Source organism: Schistocerca cancellata, chromosome 3 (assembly GCF_023864275.1).
Source record: "Schistocerca cancellata isolate TAMUIC-IGC-003103 chromosome 3, iqSchCanc2.1, whole genome shotgun sequence".
Classification (NCBI taxonomy): Eukaryota; Metazoa; Arthropoda; class Insecta; order Orthoptera; family Acrididae; genus Schistocerca; species Schistocerca cancellata.
Window position 1 is genome coordinate 575,520,512 of NC_064628.1, and position 22,320 is coordinate 575,542,831.

A 22,320-nucleotide genomic window follows, 5' to 3' on the forward strand; every position below is an offset into this window, starting at 1 on the left:
ACTCTAGATGCCATTTTAGCGGATGACCCAGGAACAGCTGTTCACGTTCATTTTATCAACTTGACAAACCTCTCTAAGGACATATGATTATGCTGTTTTTTTAATCCTATGCCTGTCAATCTGTCTTTTATCATGTTTTCCCTTTTAGTTGCTGTTTTAAACTTGTGCCTCGCGGTGCATTCCTAACGTAGTCTGGGTGCTAATGACCATTGAAGTTGTGCGCCCTAAAACCCCCCACACAAAAAAAAAATAAAAAAAAAAAAAAAACAGCATGATCACCTTCAGTGGCTACAGAACTACGTATGACATCTGGATGTTTCATTGAAGTCTTTAGATGAATGATTGTCTTTCAAACATATATTTCAGTTTTCCAATAATACTCACTTTTTCTCATCTAGTCTCTATACTCCATGCACCCTTGTATCACATCACACACTCTCTAGTTTCTACATGCTGTTACTCTCACCCTCACCTTTGCGTACTCATCCACAGTTTTTTAAGCTATGTTGTCCCCTATGTCCTCTGCCGTTTTCTCTACCCCTACCTTTTTCAGGCCCAGGGTGAGCTTGCTTTTGGCCTTCACTCCTATTGTCTTCACTTCCTTTCCACTACATTGCTGGGAAAAAAATTAAGAATTCGTGCAATATATTAGCAATATGTTTATTGTTGGTAAACTTTTCTTTCAGTCTAATTCTTCAGAAAGTGAATATAAATGGGTAATTTGAAATAAATGGTACTTTATTAAATGCAGATATATGCAGATTATAGTATCAAAAACGCAGATATTTTTTAGATGGACTTTTTGTGGTCACATTTGTTCAGTTGCTTTTGGTCTGGTGATGTTGGTCTAGCTTATCAGCGGCTTTTGTTGCAGCGTGTGTGATGAGCAATTATAAAGTATAGTTAAATTTTTGTAGCATATCTTCCTCAGTGTCTGAGCAGCTAGTCATGTAACTGCCCAGAATAACGAAAACATTGTTTGAGAATATGTAAATTAGTAAAATTTCAAAGATTAATATTTTTATTGAAATTCATTCCTTCTTTCAGCATATTTATTTTTTGAATTTCATTACTTGTTTCAGCATACTTCTTTTTAGTGATCATGTAACAATGGAATTCCATGGACAGGATCAGCCAGAGTTTAAAGGCACCAAAGTAGGAAGGTTATATCTGACAACACATCGCATGATATTCAATGCTAAAGATTCGAGAGACAAAATGCAGTCATTTAGCTTTCCATTTGTAACACTGAGTGATGTAAGTAATTTTAATTGCTTCAGACTTTCTTACAATAAATCTCTGCAGTGGTACCATAATGTCTCCAGTATCTTAAATTGATATATTGTTGTTACATTCTACTTCACATTGTCATTTGTAAATGTTATTTGTCACAGTACTGCAGAACGAACCTGCTGTTACTTGATGGTGGGTTTCTGCTTGTGTCTGTGTATGTGTGGATGGATATGTGTGTGTGTGCGAGTGTATACCTGTCCTTTTTTCCCCCTAAGGTAAGTCTTTCCGCTCCCGGGATTGGAATGACTCCTTACCCTCTCCCTTAAAACCCATATCCTTTTGTCTTTCCTTCTCCTTCCCTCTTTCCTGACGGGGCAACCGTTGGTTGCGAAAGCTTGGATTTTGTGTGTATGTTTGTGTGTCTGTCAACCTGCCAGCACTTTCATTTGGTAAGTCACATCATCTTTGTTTTTAAATATATATATATATATATATATATATATATATATATATATATATATATATATATATATATATATATATGATATGGTTATAATAGAAGGAAACATTCCACGAAGGAAAAATATACCTAAAAACAAAGATGATGTGACTTACCAAATGAAAGTGCTGGCAGGTCGACAGACACACAAACGAACACAAACATACACACAAAATTCAATCTTTCGCAACAAACTGTTGCCTCATCAGGAAAGAGGGAAGGAGAGGGAAAGACGAAAGGATGTGGGTTTTAAGGGAGAGGGTAAGGAGTCATTCCAGTCCCGGGAGCGGAAAGACTTACCTTAGGGGGAAAAAAGGACGGGTATACACTCGCGCGCGCGCACACACACACACACACACACACATCCATCCACACATCACACATATACAGACACAAGCAGACATATTTTTCCCACGTGGAATGTTTCCCTCTATTTTTTATATATATATATATATATATATAAAATAAAGGGAAACATTCCACGTGGGAAAAATATATTTAAAAAGAAAGATGATGAGACTTACCAAACAAAAGCGCTGGCAGGTCGATAGACACACAAACATACACACAAAAATCTAGCTTTCGCAACCAACGGTTGCCTCGTCAGGAAAGAGGGAAGGAGAAGGGAAGACAAAAGGATATGGGTTTTAAGGGAGAGGGTAAGGAGTCATTCCAAACCCGGGAGCGGAAAGACTTACCTTAGGGGGAAAAAAGGACAGGTATACACTCGCACACACACAGACATATCCATCCGCATATACACAGACACAAGCAGACATTTGTAAAGGCAAAGAGTTTGGGCAGAGATGTCAGTCGGGACGGAAGTACAGAGGCAAAGATGATGTTGAAAGACAGGTGAGGGATGAGCGGCGGCAGATTGAAATTAGAAATGAGCGGAGATTGAGGCCTGGCGGATAGCGAGAAGAGAGGATATGCTGAAGGGCAAGTTCCCATCTCCGGAGCTCTGACAGGTTGGTGTTAGTGGGAAGTATCCAGATAACCCAGACAGTGTAACACTGTGCCAAGATGTGCTGGCCGTGCACCAAGGCATGTTTAGCCACAGGGTGATCCTCATTGCCAACAAACACTGTCTGCCTGTGTCCATTCATGCGAATGGACAGTTTGTTGCTGGTCATTCCCACATAGAACGCTTCACAGTGTAGGCAGGTCAGTTGGTAAATCACGTGGGTGCTTTCACACGTGGCTCTGCCTTTGATCGTGTACACCTTCCGGGTTACAGGACTGGAATAGGTGGTGGTGGGAGGGTGCATGGGACAGGTTTTACACCGGGGGCGGTTACAGGGGTAGGAGCTAGAGGGTAGGGAAGGTGGTTTGGGGATTTCATAGGGATGAACTAAGAGGTTACGAAGGTTAGGTGGACGGCGGAAAGACACTCTTGGTGGAGTGGGGAGGATTTCATGAAGGATGGATCTCATTTCAGGGCAAGATTTGAGGAAGTTGTATCCCTGCTGGAGAGCCACATTCATAATCTGATCCAGTCCCGGAAAGTATCCTGTCACAAGTGGGGCACTTTTGTGGTTCTTCTGTGGGAGGTTCTGGGTTTGAGAGGATGAGGAAGTGGCTCTGGTTATTTGCTTCTGTACCAGGTCGGGAGGGTAGTTGCGGGATGCGAAAGTTGTTGTAAGGTTGTTGGTGTAATGCTTCAGGGATTCCGGACTGGAGCAGATTCATTTGTCACGAAGACCTAGGCTGTAGGGAAGGGACCGTTTGATGTGGAATGGGTGGCAGCTGTCGTAATGGAGGTACTGTTGCTTGTTGGTGGGTTTGATGTGGATGGACGTGTGAAGCTGGCCATTGGACAGGTGAAGGTCAACATCAAGGAAAGTGGCATGGGATTTGGAGTAGGACCAGGTGAATCTGATGGAACCAAAGGAGTTGATGTTGGAGAGGAAATTCTGGAGTTCTTCTTCACTGTGAGTCCAGATCATGAAGATGTCATCAATAAATCTGTACCAAACTTTGGGTTGGCAGGCCTGGGCAACCAAGAAGGCTTCCTCTAAGCGACCCATGAATAGGTTGGCGTATGAGGGGGCCGTCCTGGTACCCATGGCTGTTCCCTTTAATTGTTGGTATGTCTGGCCTTCAAAAGTGAAAAAATTGTAGGTCAGGATAAAGCTGGCTAAGGTAATTAGGAAAGAGGTTTTAGGTAGGGTGGCAGGTGATCGGCGTGAAAGGAAGTGCTCCATCGCAGCGAGACCCTGGACGTGCGGGATATTTGGGTATAAGGAAGTGGCATCAATGGTTACAAGGATGGTTTCTGGGGGTAACGGATTGGGTAAGGATTCCAGGCGTTCGAGAAAGTGGTTGGTGTCTTTGATGAAGGATGGGAGACTGCATGTAATGGGTTGAAGGTGTTGATCTACGTAGGCAGAGATACGTTCTGTGGGGGCTTGGTAACTAGCTACAATGGGGCGGCCGGGATGATTGGGTTTGTGAATTTTAGGAAGAAGGTAGAAGGTAGGGGTGCGGGGTGTCGGTGGGGTCAGGAGGTTGATGGAGTCAGGTGAAAGGTTTTGTAGGGGGCCTATGGTTCTGATGATTCCTTGAAACTCTGCCTGGACATCAGGAATGGGATTACCTTGGCAAACTTTTTTATGTGGTGTTGTCTGAAAGCTGACGCAGTCCCCCAGCCACATACTCCCGACGATCAAGTACCACGGTCGTGGAACCCTTGTCCGCCGGAAGAATGACGATGGACCGGTCAGCCTTCAGATCACGGATAGCCTGGGCTTCAGCAGTGGTGATGTTGGGAGTAGGATTAAGGTTTTTTAAGGAGGATTGAGAGGCAAGGCTGGAAGTCAGAAATTCCTGGAAGGTTTGGAGAGGGTGATTTTGAGGAAGAGGAGGTGGGTCCCGCTGTGACGGAGGACGGAACTGTTCCAGGCAGGGTTCAATTTGGATAGTGTCTTGGGGAGTTGGATCATTAGGGGTAGGATTAGGATCATTTTTCTTCGTGGCAAAGTGATACTTCCAGCAGAGAGTACGAGTGTAGGACAGTAAATCTTTGACGAGGGCTGTTTGGTTGAATCTGGGAGTGGGGCTGAAGGTGAGGCGTTTGGATAGGACAGAGGTTTCGGATTGGGAGAGAGGTTTGGAGGAAAGGTTAACTACTGAATTAGGGTGTTGTGGTACCAGATTGTGTTGATTGGAATTTTGAGGTTTTGGAGGGAGTGGAGCTGGAAGTGGGAGATTGAGTAGATAGGAGAGACTGGGTTTGTGTGCAATGAGAGGTGGTTGAGGTTTGCTGGAAAGGTTGTGAAGGGTGAGTGAGTTGCCTTTCCGGAGGTGGGAAACCAGGAAATTGGATAGTTTTTTTGAGGTGAAGGGTGGCATGCTGTTCTAATTTGCGGTTGGCCTGTAGGAGGATGCTCTGAATAGCCGGTGTGGATGTGGGAGAGGAAAGATTGAGGACTTTTATTAAGGATAGGAGTTGACAGGTGTGTTCATTGGCTGAGTTGATGTGTAGGTGAAGGATTAGGTGGGTGAGGGCAATGGATTGTTCAGTTTGGAACTGGTATAGGGACTGATGGAAAGAAGGGTTGCAGCCAGAGATGGGACCTTTAAGTGTGAGGCCTTTGGGGGTTATGCTAAATGTCAGACAAGCCTGAGAAAATAAAATATGTGAGCGTAATCTGGCTAGGGTGAAGGCATGTTTGCGGAGGGAATGTAAATAAAACTTAATGGGGTCGTTGTGGGGGTGTTGTGAGGGTGACATGGTATTTGAAGGTGGAAAGTTTAACATGAAGTTGAAATGAAAATGAAAGATAGAAATATATGGGGAGAGATAAAGGTGAACTAGAAAGCAACTGGAGATCTGGTATGAAAAAAGGCGAAAAAGTGTTGGTTAAGTTGATCCTGTGGTGAACTTGGGTTAGTAGACAGCGATGTGCATAAAGGTTAGGTGGTTGTGTTGCCGCTAAATCACGTTAAAGGACGGAGAAATTCGGGAAAATTTCGAAAAAACGTATTAAATTAGAAAAAACGTATTAAATTTTATCCCGCCTATATATGCTCAATAATACGCAACCCACTTCCATACCATAACCAAAAAAATTTTATTTTCCGCTTTCAACACTACCGCTGCTATAAAATCCACCGTTTCTAGTTCAATAACAGCTGCTTTCACGTATTAAACAACCATTTCGGCTAGTTCTAATAACTTTCACTTTATTTCCACTTCCGTTTTTCGCACATCACTGATCATTTTAGCCGCTCCCCACAGGTTTTAACGTCATTATTTTTTCGTCAGACAATTGTTAGCCCCATTTTCGTAATCTTTCACCACAACACCACTTCCTTTAATATATATAATATTGGCAGATGGACAAGTGTGGGGTGGGGAGAAGGTGAGAGGCAGGAAGAGGGGTTTGAGGTCAGTGGTAAATGGCTTGGATGTGAGGCAGCAAGTTTGCAAGCTAGGAATGTGGGAGGTAGTGGTGGCAGATACACTGGCTAGTCATGTGGTGCACAGGTATCGGAGGCAGTAGGATGTGATGCATATGTGGTGCATGGAAAAGTTAACTGGGGTGGGGGTGTGTGTATTGGGAGGGGTTGACAGAACAGAGGAAGGGGAAACTGGTAGATGGAGGATGTAGGGACATTGGGTTGATGGAGATTGAAGCCAGGAGATTGTGGAAGCTGGGAGATGCTGGTGTTGAAGGGAAGGCTCCTGATGGTTTGGGTTGTGAAATAGCCATTGAAGTTGAATATGTTGTGTTCAGCAGCATGCTATACACTAAGTGGTCAACTATGTTCTTGGCTACAGTTTGGCACTGACCACCATTGTGGTGGACAACTGGTTGGTTGTCCTAACATTAAAAGCTATGCAGTGGCTGTATGAGACTTGGTACGTGACACCGCTGCTTTCACAGATGGCCTTGCCTGTGATGCAATAGGATAAGCCTGTAACATGCATTTCACATGAGTGAAATGGGCAGATTTTTTACCTGGGACTTCCACAGGGTATGATCCTTGTGGCAAGGGGTTGTTAGTGGAAGTGGCACAGGGTGACCAGGGATGTTGTGTAGATTGGGTGGGTGATGGAATACCAAACCAAGGGAAGGGTTGTGGACGTGATGCCCCACATGTTCAGACATGATGATACATAATCCAAGCCCTGGTGAAGGACAAGGTTCAGTTGTTCCAGTCAAGGGCACTATTGGGCGGGGTGGTGGACACTCTTTCGTACCTGATTCTTGAGGGTAGTGGGAGGATTAGGGGAGTGAGAGGATATGGCATGGAAGATCTGTTTGTGGGCTAGGTTTAGAATGTAGTGCCTTTATGTGAAGGCCATCATGAGACATTCAGTATATTTGGCACTGCAGTTCTGATCACTGCAGGTGTGTCATCCATGGGTGGACAGGCTGTATAGGAGCGTATTTTTTTGGTGTGAAAGGTATAATAGCTGTCAAAGTGCAGTTACTGTTGGTCAGTGGGTTTAATGTAGACATACGTATGGATCGAGCCATCAGAGAGGTGGTAGACATCCAAGGAGGTGGTGGGAGAGAAGTTGCTGAGGTTGCAGAGATAGGATGTCCTGACCCTGAGTCCAGATAATGAAGATATCGTCAGTGAATCTGAATCAGACAAGGGGTTTGGGCTTTGAGAGGCCAGGGAAGTTTCCTATAGATAGCCCATTCAAAGATTGACTTATGTGGATGTCTTGCAATAGCTTATGCCTGTCACTCCCATACACCCTGCCTGCCTGTAAATGACATATCTGCAGTGACAAGAACACTCTTGTTCAGTATGCTAAAGGCCTCATGAGGGCGTTCATAGACAGGCACTATTCGGCAAGCATTGTCCGTAAACAATTTCCCATGTTAGATTCTCGCACATCCCTAACCCTCCCACCACTCCAAGAATCAACCAAAGAGGAGCACTGTCCCTAGCCCCAAATGTCACCCTGGACTGGAAAAACTGAACCATGTTTGTTGTCAGGGTTTTGGTTATTTATCATCCTGCCTGAAAATGAGTGACAGCCTACCTAAGATCTTTCCCACCACTCCCAAAGTGGTGTTATGTTGTCCACTCAACCTAAACATCATCTTTGTCCACACTTAAGCTGCATCCACTCTCAACCCCTTGCCACAGATATCACACCCCTGTGAGAGACCCAAATACAAGACTTGTCCAGTTCACTCACCCAGCACTTCTTACTCCAGTCCTTTCTCAGACTTATCCTATCCCACAGAGACAAGGTCACCTGTCAAAGCAACTGTGTCATATAAAAACTCTGCTGTAATCACTGCACAGCTTTCAATGGCCTCATGACAACCGACGAACTCTCCATCAGAACGAATGGTTACCACCTCAGTCTCTATTAACCCACTGTCCCTACATCCTCTACTGACCATTTTCCCCTTTCTCTCTCATGTCACCCCCTCCCAACCCATGTCTCCATATAACATTCATTGTGCTTCCCATCACACCAGCTCCAATGCCTGTGCATCACGTGTCTAGTCCACATACCTGCTGCCTCTCCCTCCCATATTCATAGCCAGAAATCCTGCTTCCTTCCTCTGAGCTGCTAGCTACCCATCTCAGCCACTCTTCCTGCCTGCCTTCCATCCCCCCCCCCCCCCCCCCCTGCCCCTTACCCAAGGTACTGTAGTAGGCCACCTGCCTAAATGCAATCCCACCATTGTCTGTCTGTCCAGCCAGCGCAATGTAGGGGATTGCGTGTATGTGTGTGCCCATGTGTTTTCATGTATGTATTTGTACTCTAGCCCAACAAAGGATTTATTCCGAAAGCTAACAAGTTTCGGCATTTATTTACTTTTCATGCATGGTAATTTATTTCTTTCAGGTTGAACTGGAACAACCCATGTTTGGTGCAAATTATATAAAAGGGAAGGTGAGAGCGCAGCCTAATGGAAATTGGGTTGGTGAGGCAAAGTTCAAACTTCTCTTTAAGTCTGGTGGTGCTATTGAATATGGAACAGCAATGTTGAAAGCAGCGCAGATGGGTACGTTTTTTAAAAGTGGTTCTCTGTGACTATAGTCCACAATAGCAATATTTACAGTAAATTGATGATGATAATAGTTACTGCACTAGACTTAACATTATTCCTTCATTTTATTATTATAATATAGGGCACAACTAGCTTACAGAGGCTTTTAATAGAATACGAAAGTAAATATGAGTGTATATAGTAATTAAATTCCATTACAGATTAAAATTTTTGCAGGCAAGTGTCCAGGTTAGTGTTCTTTGTAACAATCGAACCTCAGTTCTTTATGGAACACACTGAAGATATTTTTAGAGTGGTGGCAGCATTGCAGAAGACATTAATGGCTCCCTTCTGATCCAGAAAGCAGACGAAAGCAGAAAACTGCAGAGTATCTTTCACCAGGACTTGATATTACAATCAGGAGAGCAGTTTGTCTGCTGAAGGATAATTGAGTACACATGGAAGAATTATTGTAGTATTTGAGCAGACCATTATCTCAGAAAAGGCAATGATTGTAGTTTATCATTGTGATGTCATACGCTATGTACCATCAGCTACATAGTGCTGTAAGTGCTTCTGTTTCAAAATATGTCATCTTAAAGTCCCAGTGAATGCACCTGTGGCAACTATGGGCGCACTGAGCACAACGAAACATCTTGTGTCCATTCTACAACTTGTCAGCTGTAAGGACTGCCATCATCACTCCCACTTGCCAGTGTGTCCCATTTGCAAGAAAAACGGAAGACATTAAAATAATACCTGTGAGTGTTTATTGTACTTCGATAAAAAGAAGTATAGACATTTTCACCCTTTTGTTATGACAACCTGTTTTTGTGACAGTTGTGGAGAAAGATGTTACTGTCCATCCAAATAGCATTGCCCTTAGCCATTCTACGATGACACCTTATTTATCTGAGGCATTCTACCATTTTAATTTCCCCTCTCCTTACTAACATTTGGGACTGTGATGCCCCGTCCTCAGCCATAGGAACATTCCTCTTCTCTGGTGTCCATTGGTAGATATATGCCATCTGTCCCCTCCTCCCAGACCCATGTTGACTTGTCTATAGCTCATGGCCGCATTCTCGCTTCCCGAGCACGGGATCCTGGGTTTTATTCCAGGCGGGGTCAGGGATTTCCACCTGCCTTGAGATAACTGTGTGTTTGTGTTGTACTCATCATTTCATCATCAGTCATGAAAGTGGCGAGTTTGGACTGTGCAAAGGTTGGGAAATTGTACGGGTTCTGATAACTGGGCAGTTGATCGCCCCACAAGCCCATCATCATCATCATCATCATCATCACCATCATCATCATCATCACCATCATCATCATAATCATCCCCCCCCCCCCCAGGGGGCTCATGGTCCTTACGTGAGTACGTACGTGGCGAGCACGGGCTCTGAGCTATTGCAGCCTTCCTTGTTTCCAGGGCTGCATTTCCTTGCCCTTCCTCTCCTTGCTCCTTCCCCTTCGTCCTCTCGTCTCCCTCTCTTGGTGTCCTTGTTTAAGTTGGCCCCGATATCCTCCTGGATATGTTGGCTTTGAAATTTGGTTTTGTTGCGTAATCACCTCATCCTTTTGGCATTCCCTGGTCCCCATCTCGGATTTGACCTCCATTACTAAATTTCAGTTCCGTAGTGTGAGCCATTTGGGGAAGAGCACCTTACCTAGTGTCTCCGATGCGTGCCCTCCTAGTTCATTCCACCTTTTCCTTCATGTCGTCGTCTGATGCTAGGGTGCATAGCCAGCACGGTAGCCAGCCCATTTAGTGGGGTTGCTATGTATCCTTTTGGTTGAGCCCCCTGAAAACACAGGGATCACACTTCTGATACCTGAGCTGTGACCTCCTCATGTAAGCCTAGGAGTGGTTGCTTGTCGTCCTGGAGCATCGGAACTCCCGGCAATGGCCGCCGTGCCAGATGGCCCTTGCTGTGGCTGGGTGGCACCCGTGGGGAGAGCCTCTGGTCGGAGTGGATGGTATCAGGGTGGACGCTATGCAAATAAAACGCATACGGGTCCAGAACTCTGGCTGTTCTTCTGCGGCTGTCTCTCTGCATGGAACTAATTCTATTAGTGGTGCTTCTTCTGACCCTTCGGCCTTCCCTTCCATAGCCCGCTGGGAGGAGGGTCAGGTTCGTTGGCTAGGGTCGAAACAACAAGCTCACTTGGCTGCCTCGTATCAGACTTCTGAATGTCGGACGTTTCCGTAAACTCAACGTCCTTCGCTTTCTTTCCCACACCTCATGGGGTGTGGACTGCTCCATGCTTCTCCACCTTTATCGGGCTTTAGTGCTGTCTCGCTTGGACTATGGTTTTCAAGTTTATGTTTCAGCTGCTCTTTCCACACTGCACCTCCTAGATCCGGTCCACCATCATGGTATCAGTTTGGCCACCGGTGCCTTCCCTACTAGCCCTGTTGATAGTCTCCTCCCCCCCCCCCCCTTCTGTTCGGCGGTCCCAGCTTCTGGTTTCTTATGCAATTGCTGTCTATTCCTCTCCCACTCATCCTTCCTATTCTATCCTGTTCCCAGACTATGGATGTCGCCCACCTAATTCCCGCCCTCGGGTGGGTTTACTGATTGGGCTCTGCCTTGCGTTTCTTCACTGTGATTTTCAGCTTCCTTCTTTGGCCTGTCTCCCATGTTTCCTCCCCAACAACCTCCCCTTGGTTAGTTCCTCGGCTCCAAATACGGATGGATCTCCACTGAGGTCCGAAAGATTCCATTCCCCCGATGGTGTTCCATTGTTTTTTCTGCCGAATTTTATGGGAATTTTGGGATGCAGTTGTTTTTTACACCAATGGCTCTAAATCTGCTGATCGTGTGGGACATGCCTTCATGTCCTCTGTTGGCATGGAAAGTCGTCTCCTGCCCCCTACATGTGGGGTGTTTACTGTGGAATTGATGGCGATTTCCCAGGCCCTTACCTTTATTCAACAGTCCCAACTTAACCATGTTTTGTTATGTATGGACTCAATGAGTGGTCTTCTGGCTATTGACCAGTGTTTTTCCCGCCATCCCTTGGTCTCGGCCATCCATGACCATCTCGCTGATCTTCACTGTGCTGCTTGTTCTGTTGACTTCCTTTGGGTCCCTAGCCATGTGGGTATCCCAGGTAATGAGCTTACTGATCGTTTGGCTGGTGGAGCAGTCACTTACCCACTTCTTTGTAACCCTTCCTGCAGCGAATTTATGGCTTCACATCAAATACCACTTTGCACAATCATGGGCCAGCTCTTGAGAGGCTACCTCCCTGTCTAGTAAACTTTGTGCTATTAAGGTGACACCTGTCCCGTGGTGTTCTTCCCTCCACCTCTCCCGAAAGGCCTCAACTATCCTGTGTTGTCTCCGCATCGGCCACACCAGGCGGATCCATGGTTCTCTCTTGCATAATGAGCCACCTCCACTTTGTGGTTGTGGAGCCTTCCAGTCAGTAGCCCACATTTTGGTGTAATGCCCCCTCCTTTTGGCTCTGCGTACTAAGTACCAGACTTCCCTGCACTTTACCTCTAATGTTGGCTGACGATTTCCGGATGGTCAAACTAGTTCTCAGAAATTGGTTTTTATTCTCAGTTTTAAGGTTTTTAATTTCACTCTAGTGTTGGGGGAGGGCTGTGAGGGTTGGGGTGCCTCCCACTGTAAGCTGTGTTTGGAGATTCCCAACTCTCCTCCCTGGCCAAGAGCCTCTTTTCTTTCCCTTTTACTCTGTTGTTATCACTTTTTAAAATTACTTAGTCTCCTTTTCCAATACACACGTCTACATTCTAGCGATTGAAAGCTTTTAAATAGCAGGTGGTCTTGCCTCTACTGCATCAGAGGTGGGATATTTCCTGCCTCTAGCATAGCCTTGGGGTTGCTGCCTTGCTGACTTCCCTCATTTTTTTACCATTGACAACACGGCTGCACATCTACATTTTTTAGCCTTTTAGATTTTATCATTCTGATGTTTCTGAGATGTCAATCTTCAGAATGGACCACATTTGAAACTAGGGACTGATGACCTCGCTGTTTGGTCCCTTCAACCCCAACCAATCAACCAACCAACCAACCAACCACCACCACCACTACCAGCACCACCCCATCCTAAACCTTTCCTACTTTTGGGAGATTTTAATGCCCATAACCCCTTGTGGGGTGGCACCATGCTTACTGGCACATTTCAGTGAGGCTCAAGGTAGTTACTCGACCATTGATTTATCAGTTTGTAGCCCTAGACTCCTCCTATCCACTGGAGAGCACATGACGACCTGTGTAGTAGTGACCCCTTCCCCATCTTCCTGCCACTGCCCCGGCATCAGGCTCACAGGTGCCTGTCCAGATGGGCATTAAACAAGGCAGACTGGGAAACTTTTACCTTTGCTGTCGCCATTGAATCTCCCCCATATGGTAACGTCAATGTGATGGTTGAGTAGGTGACTAAAACAATTGTTTCTGTGGCAGAAAACACGATCCGTAGCTCATTATGGTGCCCTCAGTGAAAGGCAGTCCCTTGGTGGCCGTCGGAACTTGCTGAAGCAATTGAGGAGCGTTGGTGAGCTCTACAGCAGCATAAGTGGCAGCCTTCCCAGGGGCACCTCATAGTCCTTAAGCAGCCCCCCGCCCATGTTCGCCAGCTTATCAAAAGACTGAAGCAAGAGTGTCGGGAGAGATATGTCTCGACCATTGGGTGCCATACGTCACCTTCCCAAGTCTGGACAAAGATCAGATGTCTTTGGGTACCAGACACCAACAGGTGTCCCTGGCATTAACATGAACATCTACCTATGCAAACATGATTGCTGAGCACTATGCTCGAGCTTCTGCATCAGAGAACTACCTCCCAGCCTTTTGTACCCTCAAACGGAGGATGAAAAGGAAAGTCCTCTCATTCACTACACGCCACAGTGAACCCTATAACGCCTCATTTACAGAGTGGGAGTTCCTTCGTGCTCTTGCACATTGCCCCGACACAGCTCTTGGGCCAAATTTGATCCACGGTCAGATGATTAAACATGTCTCATCTGACTACAAGTGACATCTCCTCATCATCTTCAACCGGATCTGGTGCAAAGGCATCTTTCCATCGCAATGGCGGGAGAGTACCATCATTCCGGAGCTTAAACCCAGTAAAAACCCACTTGATGTGGAGAGCTATTGGCCCACCAGCCTCACCAATGTTCCTCGTATGCTGCTGGAACGTATGGTGTGTCGGCGGTTGGGTTGGGTCCTGGAGTCATGTGGCCTACTGACTCCATGACAGGGCAGCTTCCATCAGGGTCACTCTACCACTGATAATCTTGCTGGCAGCACCTCAATGCCCTCGGCTGCCTGAGCAACACCAACTGGGGTGCAGATCGCTCTATGCTGCTGCAGCTCTACAGAGCACTTGTTCAATCCCACCTTGTCTGTGGGAGTGTGGCTTATGGTTTGGTGGCACCCTCAGCATTGCATTTACTCGACCCAGTGTATCACTGTGGCATTTGCCTAGCGACAGGAGCTTTTAGAATGACTCCGGTGACCAGTATCCTGGTGGAGGCCATTTCAGGTTAGGTGTGTGCAATTGCTCTCCAGTTACATTGCACACATTTGTAGTCCACCTGCGCCTCCAAATTACAGTCTCCTTTTCCCACCCATGGCGGGTGATCTCCCTCTTCGGCTGACCAGGTCAAGGCCTACAATTGCAGTTCATGGGAAATCCCTTCTCTCCGAACTGCAGTCCTTGCCTTTACCACATATACTTGAGGTTCATTCACGAACACCTCCATGGTGTACACCTAGGCCGCGGCTTGGCCTGGACCTTCCACGTGGCCCTAAGGACTCGGTTAACGCCACTACTGTCTACTGCCACTTCCTCTCTATTGTTGACATGTTCCGAGGTCACAGTGGTTTACACCGACGGGTCGACGGCTAATGCTCACATCAGGTTCACATATGTCCATGGAGGACATATTGAACAGCATTCCTTGCCCGATGGTTGCAGCGTTTTCATTTCTGAGCTGGTTGCTATATCTTGTGCTCTTGAGCACATCCGTTCGTGCCCTGGGGAGTTGTTTCTTCTGTGTACTGACTTTTTGAGCAGCCTACAAGCTATCGAACAGTGCTACCCTCATCAGCTGCTATCCAAGAGTCTATCTATGTCCTGGAATGGTCTAGTCATTCAGTGGTGTTTGTCTGGACCCCAGGTCACGTTGGAATCCCAGACAACGAACTTGCCGACAGGCTGGCCAAACAGGCCACGTGGAAACCACTTATGGAGATCACCTTCTCTGCAATTGTCCTGTGTTCAGTACTATGTCGCGAGGTTTTGCCGCTTTGGGAGACAAAATGGCATAACCTCAGCATGCACAACAAACTGCATGCCTTTAAGGAGACTATGAATGTGTGGCAGTGCTCCATGCGGTCCTCTCGCAGGGACTCTGTGATTGTCTGCCATCTCCGCATTGGCCACACTTGGGTGACACATGGCTGCCTCCTGCTCCGTGATGAGCCACCTCAGTGTTGGTGTGGCACACGGCTAACAGTGGCTCATCTTGGTGAACTGTCCTTCTTTGGCTGCCCTGCAACGAACTCTTCAGTTACCGGACTCGTTGCCATTAATTTTAGCTGACAATGCCTCATCAGCTAATTTAGTTTTACATTTTATATGTAATGGTGGGTTTTATCATTCTGTATAAGTTTTAGAGCATGTCCTTTGTGTTCTCTGCTCTAATTCTTTTAGGGTGGATGTTTTAATGTGTCACAGAGTGGCTGGCTTATCCTTTTTATTCTTGTGGTCGGCCAGCCATAGTCATCTGCTTTCTTGTTTTTTCCTACCTGTTTCTTGCTTCTCTCTGTGGTTTTCTTTTCCTGTTTTGTCGATATTAGTGTTGGTTGTCCCTCTGTTGTTCTTCTGGTTCTTCTTTTCTCCTCTTATTGTGCTGTACGTCTCCTTTCTTTTCTTCTTTCCCTTGTGTAATTATTTTACTGGACACAAGGGACTGATAACCTCACAGTTTGGTCCCTTCCCTCCTCCCCACCCTTTTAAACCAACCGACCAATCTCTGATACAGCCTGAACACCTTATAGCAGGGTTCCTTTGACTTAAGGTTTGGCCTTAAATTCCAAACCCTATGCAGTACTGTAAATGCGAGCATTTGAGCCATACAACCATGAGTTGTGGAGGTGAAGCAATCTGTGGGAACTGCGGAAAAGCCGCTCGTGACGCTGGAACTGACTGCCCGTCTCTGGTGACCTGCATCAATTGCTCTGGAAACCACCCAGTCTGGAGCCGATACTGCCCTGTTTTTGCTTAAGAACACAAAATACAGGAGATAAAAGGGGCCATGCGGATTCCCTGTGCTGAAGCGAAACCTATTCCCAAGGTGGATGCTTCGACACGGACAATGCCTAGTGTGCCTGTATCCACCACAAGCACCGGTACTTGCACATGTACATGTCAAGGAAAAAGAGCAAGGACAAAGCAATCCAAGCAGCTGCACCAGGAAAGACCAACCACAGTTTCGCAGCAAGCATCCAGATGGTACAAGAAAAGCAGAGTGCTTCTCAATGCCCCCTTTCCCTCTCATCCTCGAAGGGACAGGGTGCAGGGAAATGCTCATGACATTTGGGGCAGAAGCTGTCCCGAGTGCCATCCGACATCATTCTTTCCCATCTGACTGATAATGGAATTGGATGCCTTGGATCCAGGCAGCTCCTCCACTCCCCCTCACTTTAAAAGTGCTTCACATCCCCAGTGCAAAAATAGGGAGAAAGTGAAACTGCACTGATGGCACGGCTTTCCATACTACAGTGGAACATCAATGGGTTCAGGACTCAAGTGGAGGAACTGAAACTCTTAGCACAGGCACGTTCCTTGTGCTCTTGTTTACAATAAAATAATTTTAAAGACACAGCTGTCCCTGTGCTACAGTGATATACATTATACCGCAAGAATGACCTATTGGGGAAAAGGGCCAAGGGAGGTGTCGCAGTGTTCGTCACTAATGTGCACCACTCCTCTGCTCTGCCCTTAGCTACTGACCTGCAACCAGTTGCAGTTCAAATTCATGTGTGTTAAAGGATCACTGTTTGCTCACTGATTTACCTCCGCAAGATGCAATAGACTCTGAGGCTCTCATGGATCTTATCACACAATTCCCGCGACCATTCCTCCTCCTGAGAGACTTCAATGCCCATCATGTCCTGTAGGGCTCGACTAATACTTGCCATCAGGTTTTGGAGGACGTCAGGTCTCACAAGCTGTGTATCCTCAACGCAGGTACTTGCACACATTTCTCTACTGCTACTGGGTCATTCTCGGCTCTTGACCCCTCTTCCTGTTCTCCTGCCCTCGCCGACTCTGTTCATTGTTAGGTCATTGATGACCTTCATTTCAGTGACTATTCCCAGTCTGCCTTCCCCTACTAAATGGCTCACCACCTAAAGTTAAGCCACCAAAACGGATGGTCAGCAGGGCTAACTGGACGCGTTTCAGCCAACTGGCTGTGTTCAAATGCTGTGACACCATCCGAGGACGGGTGGACTACATCACATGGGTGATCCATCATGCCACTGACCTTTCCATCCCACAGTCCTCATGTCACCTTAGGAGGCGAACAGTACCATGGACAGATGAGTACCATTCCGCAGTCTGGGAAAGGTGTGCTGCTCTTCGACATTTTAAAGGTAATGCAAGCATTTTTGGACTCCATCAATCATTCCACTTCTTCTGTAAAAGTATGGGAAACCATCAGGAGGATTTCCGGTAAATGAAGCCATTTACCGATAGCAGCACTGCTGATACAGGGGTGCCTCCAAACAATACCCAGAGACATTGCTCAGACACTGGCTAAGCGTTTTGCACAAACTACTGCCAGTGCAAGCCAAGATGCAGCGACTGTAGAGAGGAAAAACTTGGACTTCAGGTCCAACAGTTCTGAAGCCTACAACTACCCTTTCTCCATGTGGGAGCTCGAATTGGCATTGACTGAGATTCGTGACAGTGCACCCTGTCATGACCATATCCAGTAGTACATGCTTTGACTTTTGTCAGTAGCATCAAAGGAAATCATCCTCGAATGTTTTAATCTAATCTGACAGACAGGCAACTTTCCCAACTCGTGGAGGGAGGAGATTTTGATCCTCCTCTCAAATCAGGAAAGGTTCGCACGTGTCCCAGTAGTTATTGGAGTAACGCCTTACCAAGCTGTGTAGGAAGGACCATGGAGTGAATGGTTAAACAACATCTGGTCTGGCTGTTAAAGACCAGGCAACTCCATAGGTGTTCTCAATGTGGATTCTGAAGATTTCGGTCCACTTTCGACAATCTGACCCTCCTATAGGCGGCTATTCAGCAGGATTTCCTCCATAAGCATCACTGTATCGGCATATTCTTAGATATAAGTAAGGCATACGATACTAATTGGAGACACTGTATTCTCACACAACTGCATCAGTGGGGCTTTCGTGGCCACCTCCCCACCTTCATACGGTTTTTCCTGTCTCGGTGCTTTTTTATGACCTAAGTTGGTCCCGCTGAGGGTCCAGGGGTTACAGTAGGCCTGAGGTATTATTGTATGTCGTAAAAAGTGACTAAAAGGAGTCTCACATGTTTCGGTCTTTGTGATGGTCCCCTATAGGGTTTGACCTCCAATTTTTAAAATTTTCCTGAAGAGTGATCCAACTGGGGAAGGACACCTTACATGGTGCCTCGTGTCCATCGTACATTGAGATCTTTAGCTCACTTTCTCGTCTAGGCATTGCAGTCCTGCTTGTCCTCCACCTCTTGAGCGAGGATACCCTTCAAGTTGCGTTTTCTTCCACCCACTATGCAGTGTCGTTTTCTTCACCGGCGAGGACTGCGGAATTCTTTGCACATCATATCCAGCACGGTAGCCAGTCTGTTGTTGTAATGGAGCCGCCATGTACCATGTTTGTTGTAGCCCCCTGACTACACAGCAAACACTCTGCTGATGCCTGCACTGTTAACTCCCCATGTACGCCAATGAGTAGGGGCATTGGGACTCCCGGCAAGGGTCATCCTGCTGGTGGCCTAAGCTGTGGCCAGGTGGTGCCTGTGGGGAGGGTCCTGGTTGGGGTGGGTGGCCTCAGGGCGGATGAATCGCGATGAAGTGTAGCATGTCATCACTTGGTGCTAATCAAACGCCAGCAGTCTCTAAGTGTTCCAAGTCTCAGGTGTAATGCAAGGAAGTATGTTCCTAAATGGTTCCCCTCCCTGCCCACACCATGGGAGGAATGCCAGGCTAAGGATGGCAGCAAACATTATTCGTCCTAGTACTGCATATGTACAAGAGCTGATGGGGACTCCTTTGTTCCAATGAAGCCTCAGTTTTTTGTAGAGCATTTAGAGGACAAGTTTGGGGAGGTGGAGGATTTGTCCACAATGAGGTCAAGGTCAGTCTTGATAAAAATACTATCCTCTGCCCAGTCACGGGCATTACTCGCTTGTGACAAGCTGGGGGACGTATCCCTTACCATCACTCCTTATAAGAACTTAAATATGGTCCAGGGTTTTATATTCCACAGGGACATTCTTTTTCAGTCTGACGTTGGGCTGCACGCCAACTTAGTGTGTCGAGGATTTCATTTCGTCCGGCATGTCCATCATGGTCCGAGGGATATCAGGTTCCCACTGGTGCCTTCATCTTGGCCTTTGAGGGTGACACATTACCGGAGAATGTCAGGGTGATGTCAAGCCATATATCCCTCCCCCAATGCAGTGCTTTAAGTGCTGGAAGTTTGGCCATATGTCTTCCCGCTGTACTTCCAGCATCACATGTTGAGATTGTGGACGTCCATCCCATCCCAAAACTCCATGTGCCCTGCCTCTCATCTGCCAACTGCGGAGTGTCTCATACCCCTTGCTCACCAGACTGCAGGATTTGACAGCAAGAAAGGAAAATCATGGAATACAAGACCCTGGACTGAAATTAAAGCGCCTACTTCCTGTGGCTATGACCACCTCTTATGCTGCTGCTACGAGAACAGTTGTAGCACCATCAGTTCCATGAGTTCCGTTCAGCTCTCAGAGCCGGAAGACTACACCTACACCCTCCCCTTGATGGTGGGGGCACCTCCCTTCATGTTGCCCCCACACCACCTACCATGGGAGCACTGTGCCCCCAACCATTGGGTACACCAGTCCCCCACTTCTCAGCTGGAGAAATGTAAGTCTTCTTTGGTTCCTGTCGCTAGGAAGGGGTCTGTTGGGCCACTTCCTTCCCAGGTTTCTGCTAGTGGGAGAGATGACACCCGCCTGTGTTTAAAGTGCCCAAATGCACCTGGTCTTAGGGCCAGGCCCTCAGACACAATGGATGTAGCCTGTTCAGGTAATAAGTCGGTGGCAGCAGGTGACCCTGAGGCGTAGACTACCTCATTAAGTGTTTCATGCCTTCCCAGTCACATGATCATGTATTCCTCCAGAAGAATAGCAGCGATTTTTCCACCACCTGGCAGACTTAAGGAAACTGTTAAGCTTTACACCTGTTTTCTGCATTGTTCTCCAGGAAACCTTGTTTTCGGCAATGCGGATCCCTGCGTTTCGCGGCTACAGGGGATATTACATGAACCGTAGCGCATATAGTAGTCTGTCAGGTGGAGTTTGTGTTTATGTCCTGAACTTTGTATGTAGTGAATCTGTGCCCCTTTGACTCCTCTTGAAGCTGTGGCTGTCAGGATATGGATGATGCAAGAAATAACTGTTTGCAATGTCTATCGCCCTCCAGATGGTGCGGTACCCCTGAACATATTGGCTGCACTGATGATTGATCAACTCTGCAAAACCTTTCCTCCTTTTGGGAGATTTTAATGCCCATAACCCTTTGTGGGGTAGTACAATGCGTACTGGCTTTGGCAGAGCTGTTGAAAATTTACCATCCCAACTCAACCTGTGCCTGTTAAATACTGGGGTCTCCACACATTTCATTGTGGCTCCTGATAGTTACTTGGCCATTGCTTATCAATTGGCATACCATTTCCCCTCCCATCTGTCCACCCTAAAGTGTATTACAACCTGTGTGGTAGTACCACTTCCTCATCTTCTTGTCACTCCCCTGGCGCTGTGCCCTGAGACACCTACCTGGATGGGGTTTAAACAAGGCAGACTGGGTAGCCTTCACCTCTACTGTCACTTTTGAATCTTCCCCATGTGGTGCCATTGATGTTGTGATTGAGCAGGTCACTAAAACGATTACTGTGGCGCAAAATGTGATCCCTTGTTCTCTAGGGTGCCCCCAGCTAAGGACAGTCCCTTGGTGCTCGCCAGAAGTTGCTGAGGCAATTTAAGATCATCGGCCAGCGCTACAGGGACATAAGTGGCACCCTTCCCTAGAGCACCTAATAGCCTTTAAGCGCCTCCGTGCCTGCATTCACATGCTTATAAAATGACGGAAACAGGATTGTTGTGAGATATACGTGTCGACCATTGGGTGCCGTAAGTCACCTTCCCAAGCCTGGACGAAGATCAGACATAGTTTTCGGTAGCAGACCCCAACAGGTGTCCCTGGCATTAACATCAATGACGTGCTCTCTACTGATGCGAACGCGATTGCGAGCACTTTGCTGGCACTACGCCCCCCCCCCCACTCCTCCGCCTTTCGCACCCTCAAACGGCAAATGGAAAGGAAAGTTCTCTTCTTCACTACACGCCACAGTGGACCCTGAAACGCCCTATTTACAGAGTGGGAGTTCCTCAGGGCCCTTGCACATTGCCCCAGCACAGCTCCTCGACCAGATTGGATCCACAGTCAGATGATTAAACATCTCTTGTCTAACTACAAGAGATATCTCCTCATCATCTTCAACTGGATCTGGTGCATTGTGTAACACCTCCAATTTATTTTCAACCCGATCTGATCGAATAGCAGCCCAATAATTATTATTAATGTGACTGTGTACCTAATGGGGCTGGCAATCGGAATTGACTGCTACGGAAGTTGTTACTTTCCAGTTCGTCCTTCTCAATTGCTGTAATAATGAAATATCTGGTAACAAGAAAAACACCAACACAGTTTCACTAATTACGAACGTATATTCGTTTCAAAAACACAATGGAGGAGACAGCCACTGCCTTCGTCATACATAACTAATTACGGCTAATCTCGGCACAGGCTTCCTCATTTTCCATTATCGTCACACGCTAATCCATCACTGCAATCCAACACTGCAATCCAAAATGATGCCGGCGCGGTAGACGCGAAACCAAAATATCGGCACTAGAAATATCACTGATCACTCTCATAATTATACTTCTTCACTTTCCCGGTATTATTCTAGTACAAAGGGGTTAAACCACGGCGATGGCAACTCCCTTTGCCGTTAAAGCCTTACATTACAACAACTGGCCTCCACACACCTCTACCCGCAACATGGCACAGGCTCAACTCCACACTCGCTCTCGCAACACGACACAATCAATTGTTCACCCTATCGACCTGTGCCGAGTGCAAACTTATAGTAAGGGCCTACGGACCCCTTACATCCCCGCCCTCGAGCCTCTGGCGTAAAAGAATCGGCAAGGAAATTTAGATATCATTACATCTGAACAAAACACCTAGTGTAAATAATTAATGAAATTACAATTCACCAAATAATCCCTCGACTCCGGTAGTGGGCTGTCTCCACAATAACATTCTAC

General features: G+C 46.7%; 1 protein-coding gene across 1 annotated transcript in view; it reads left to right on the top strand.

Moving 5' to 3' along the window:
- Positions 1-22,320, top strand: part of LOC126175425 (WW domain-binding protein 2) — a 129,037-nt gene that overhangs the window by 26,904 nt on the left and 79,813 nt on the right. Inside the window, exons 2-3 of the mRNA XM_049922223.1 lie at positions 1,083-1,257; positions 8,562-8,721. Of these exons, the coding sequence (XP_049778180.1) occupies positions 1,083-1,257; positions 8,562-8,721 (335 nt within the window). The remainder of the gene's footprint in view (positions 1-1,082; positions 1,258-8,561; positions 8,722-22,320) is intronic.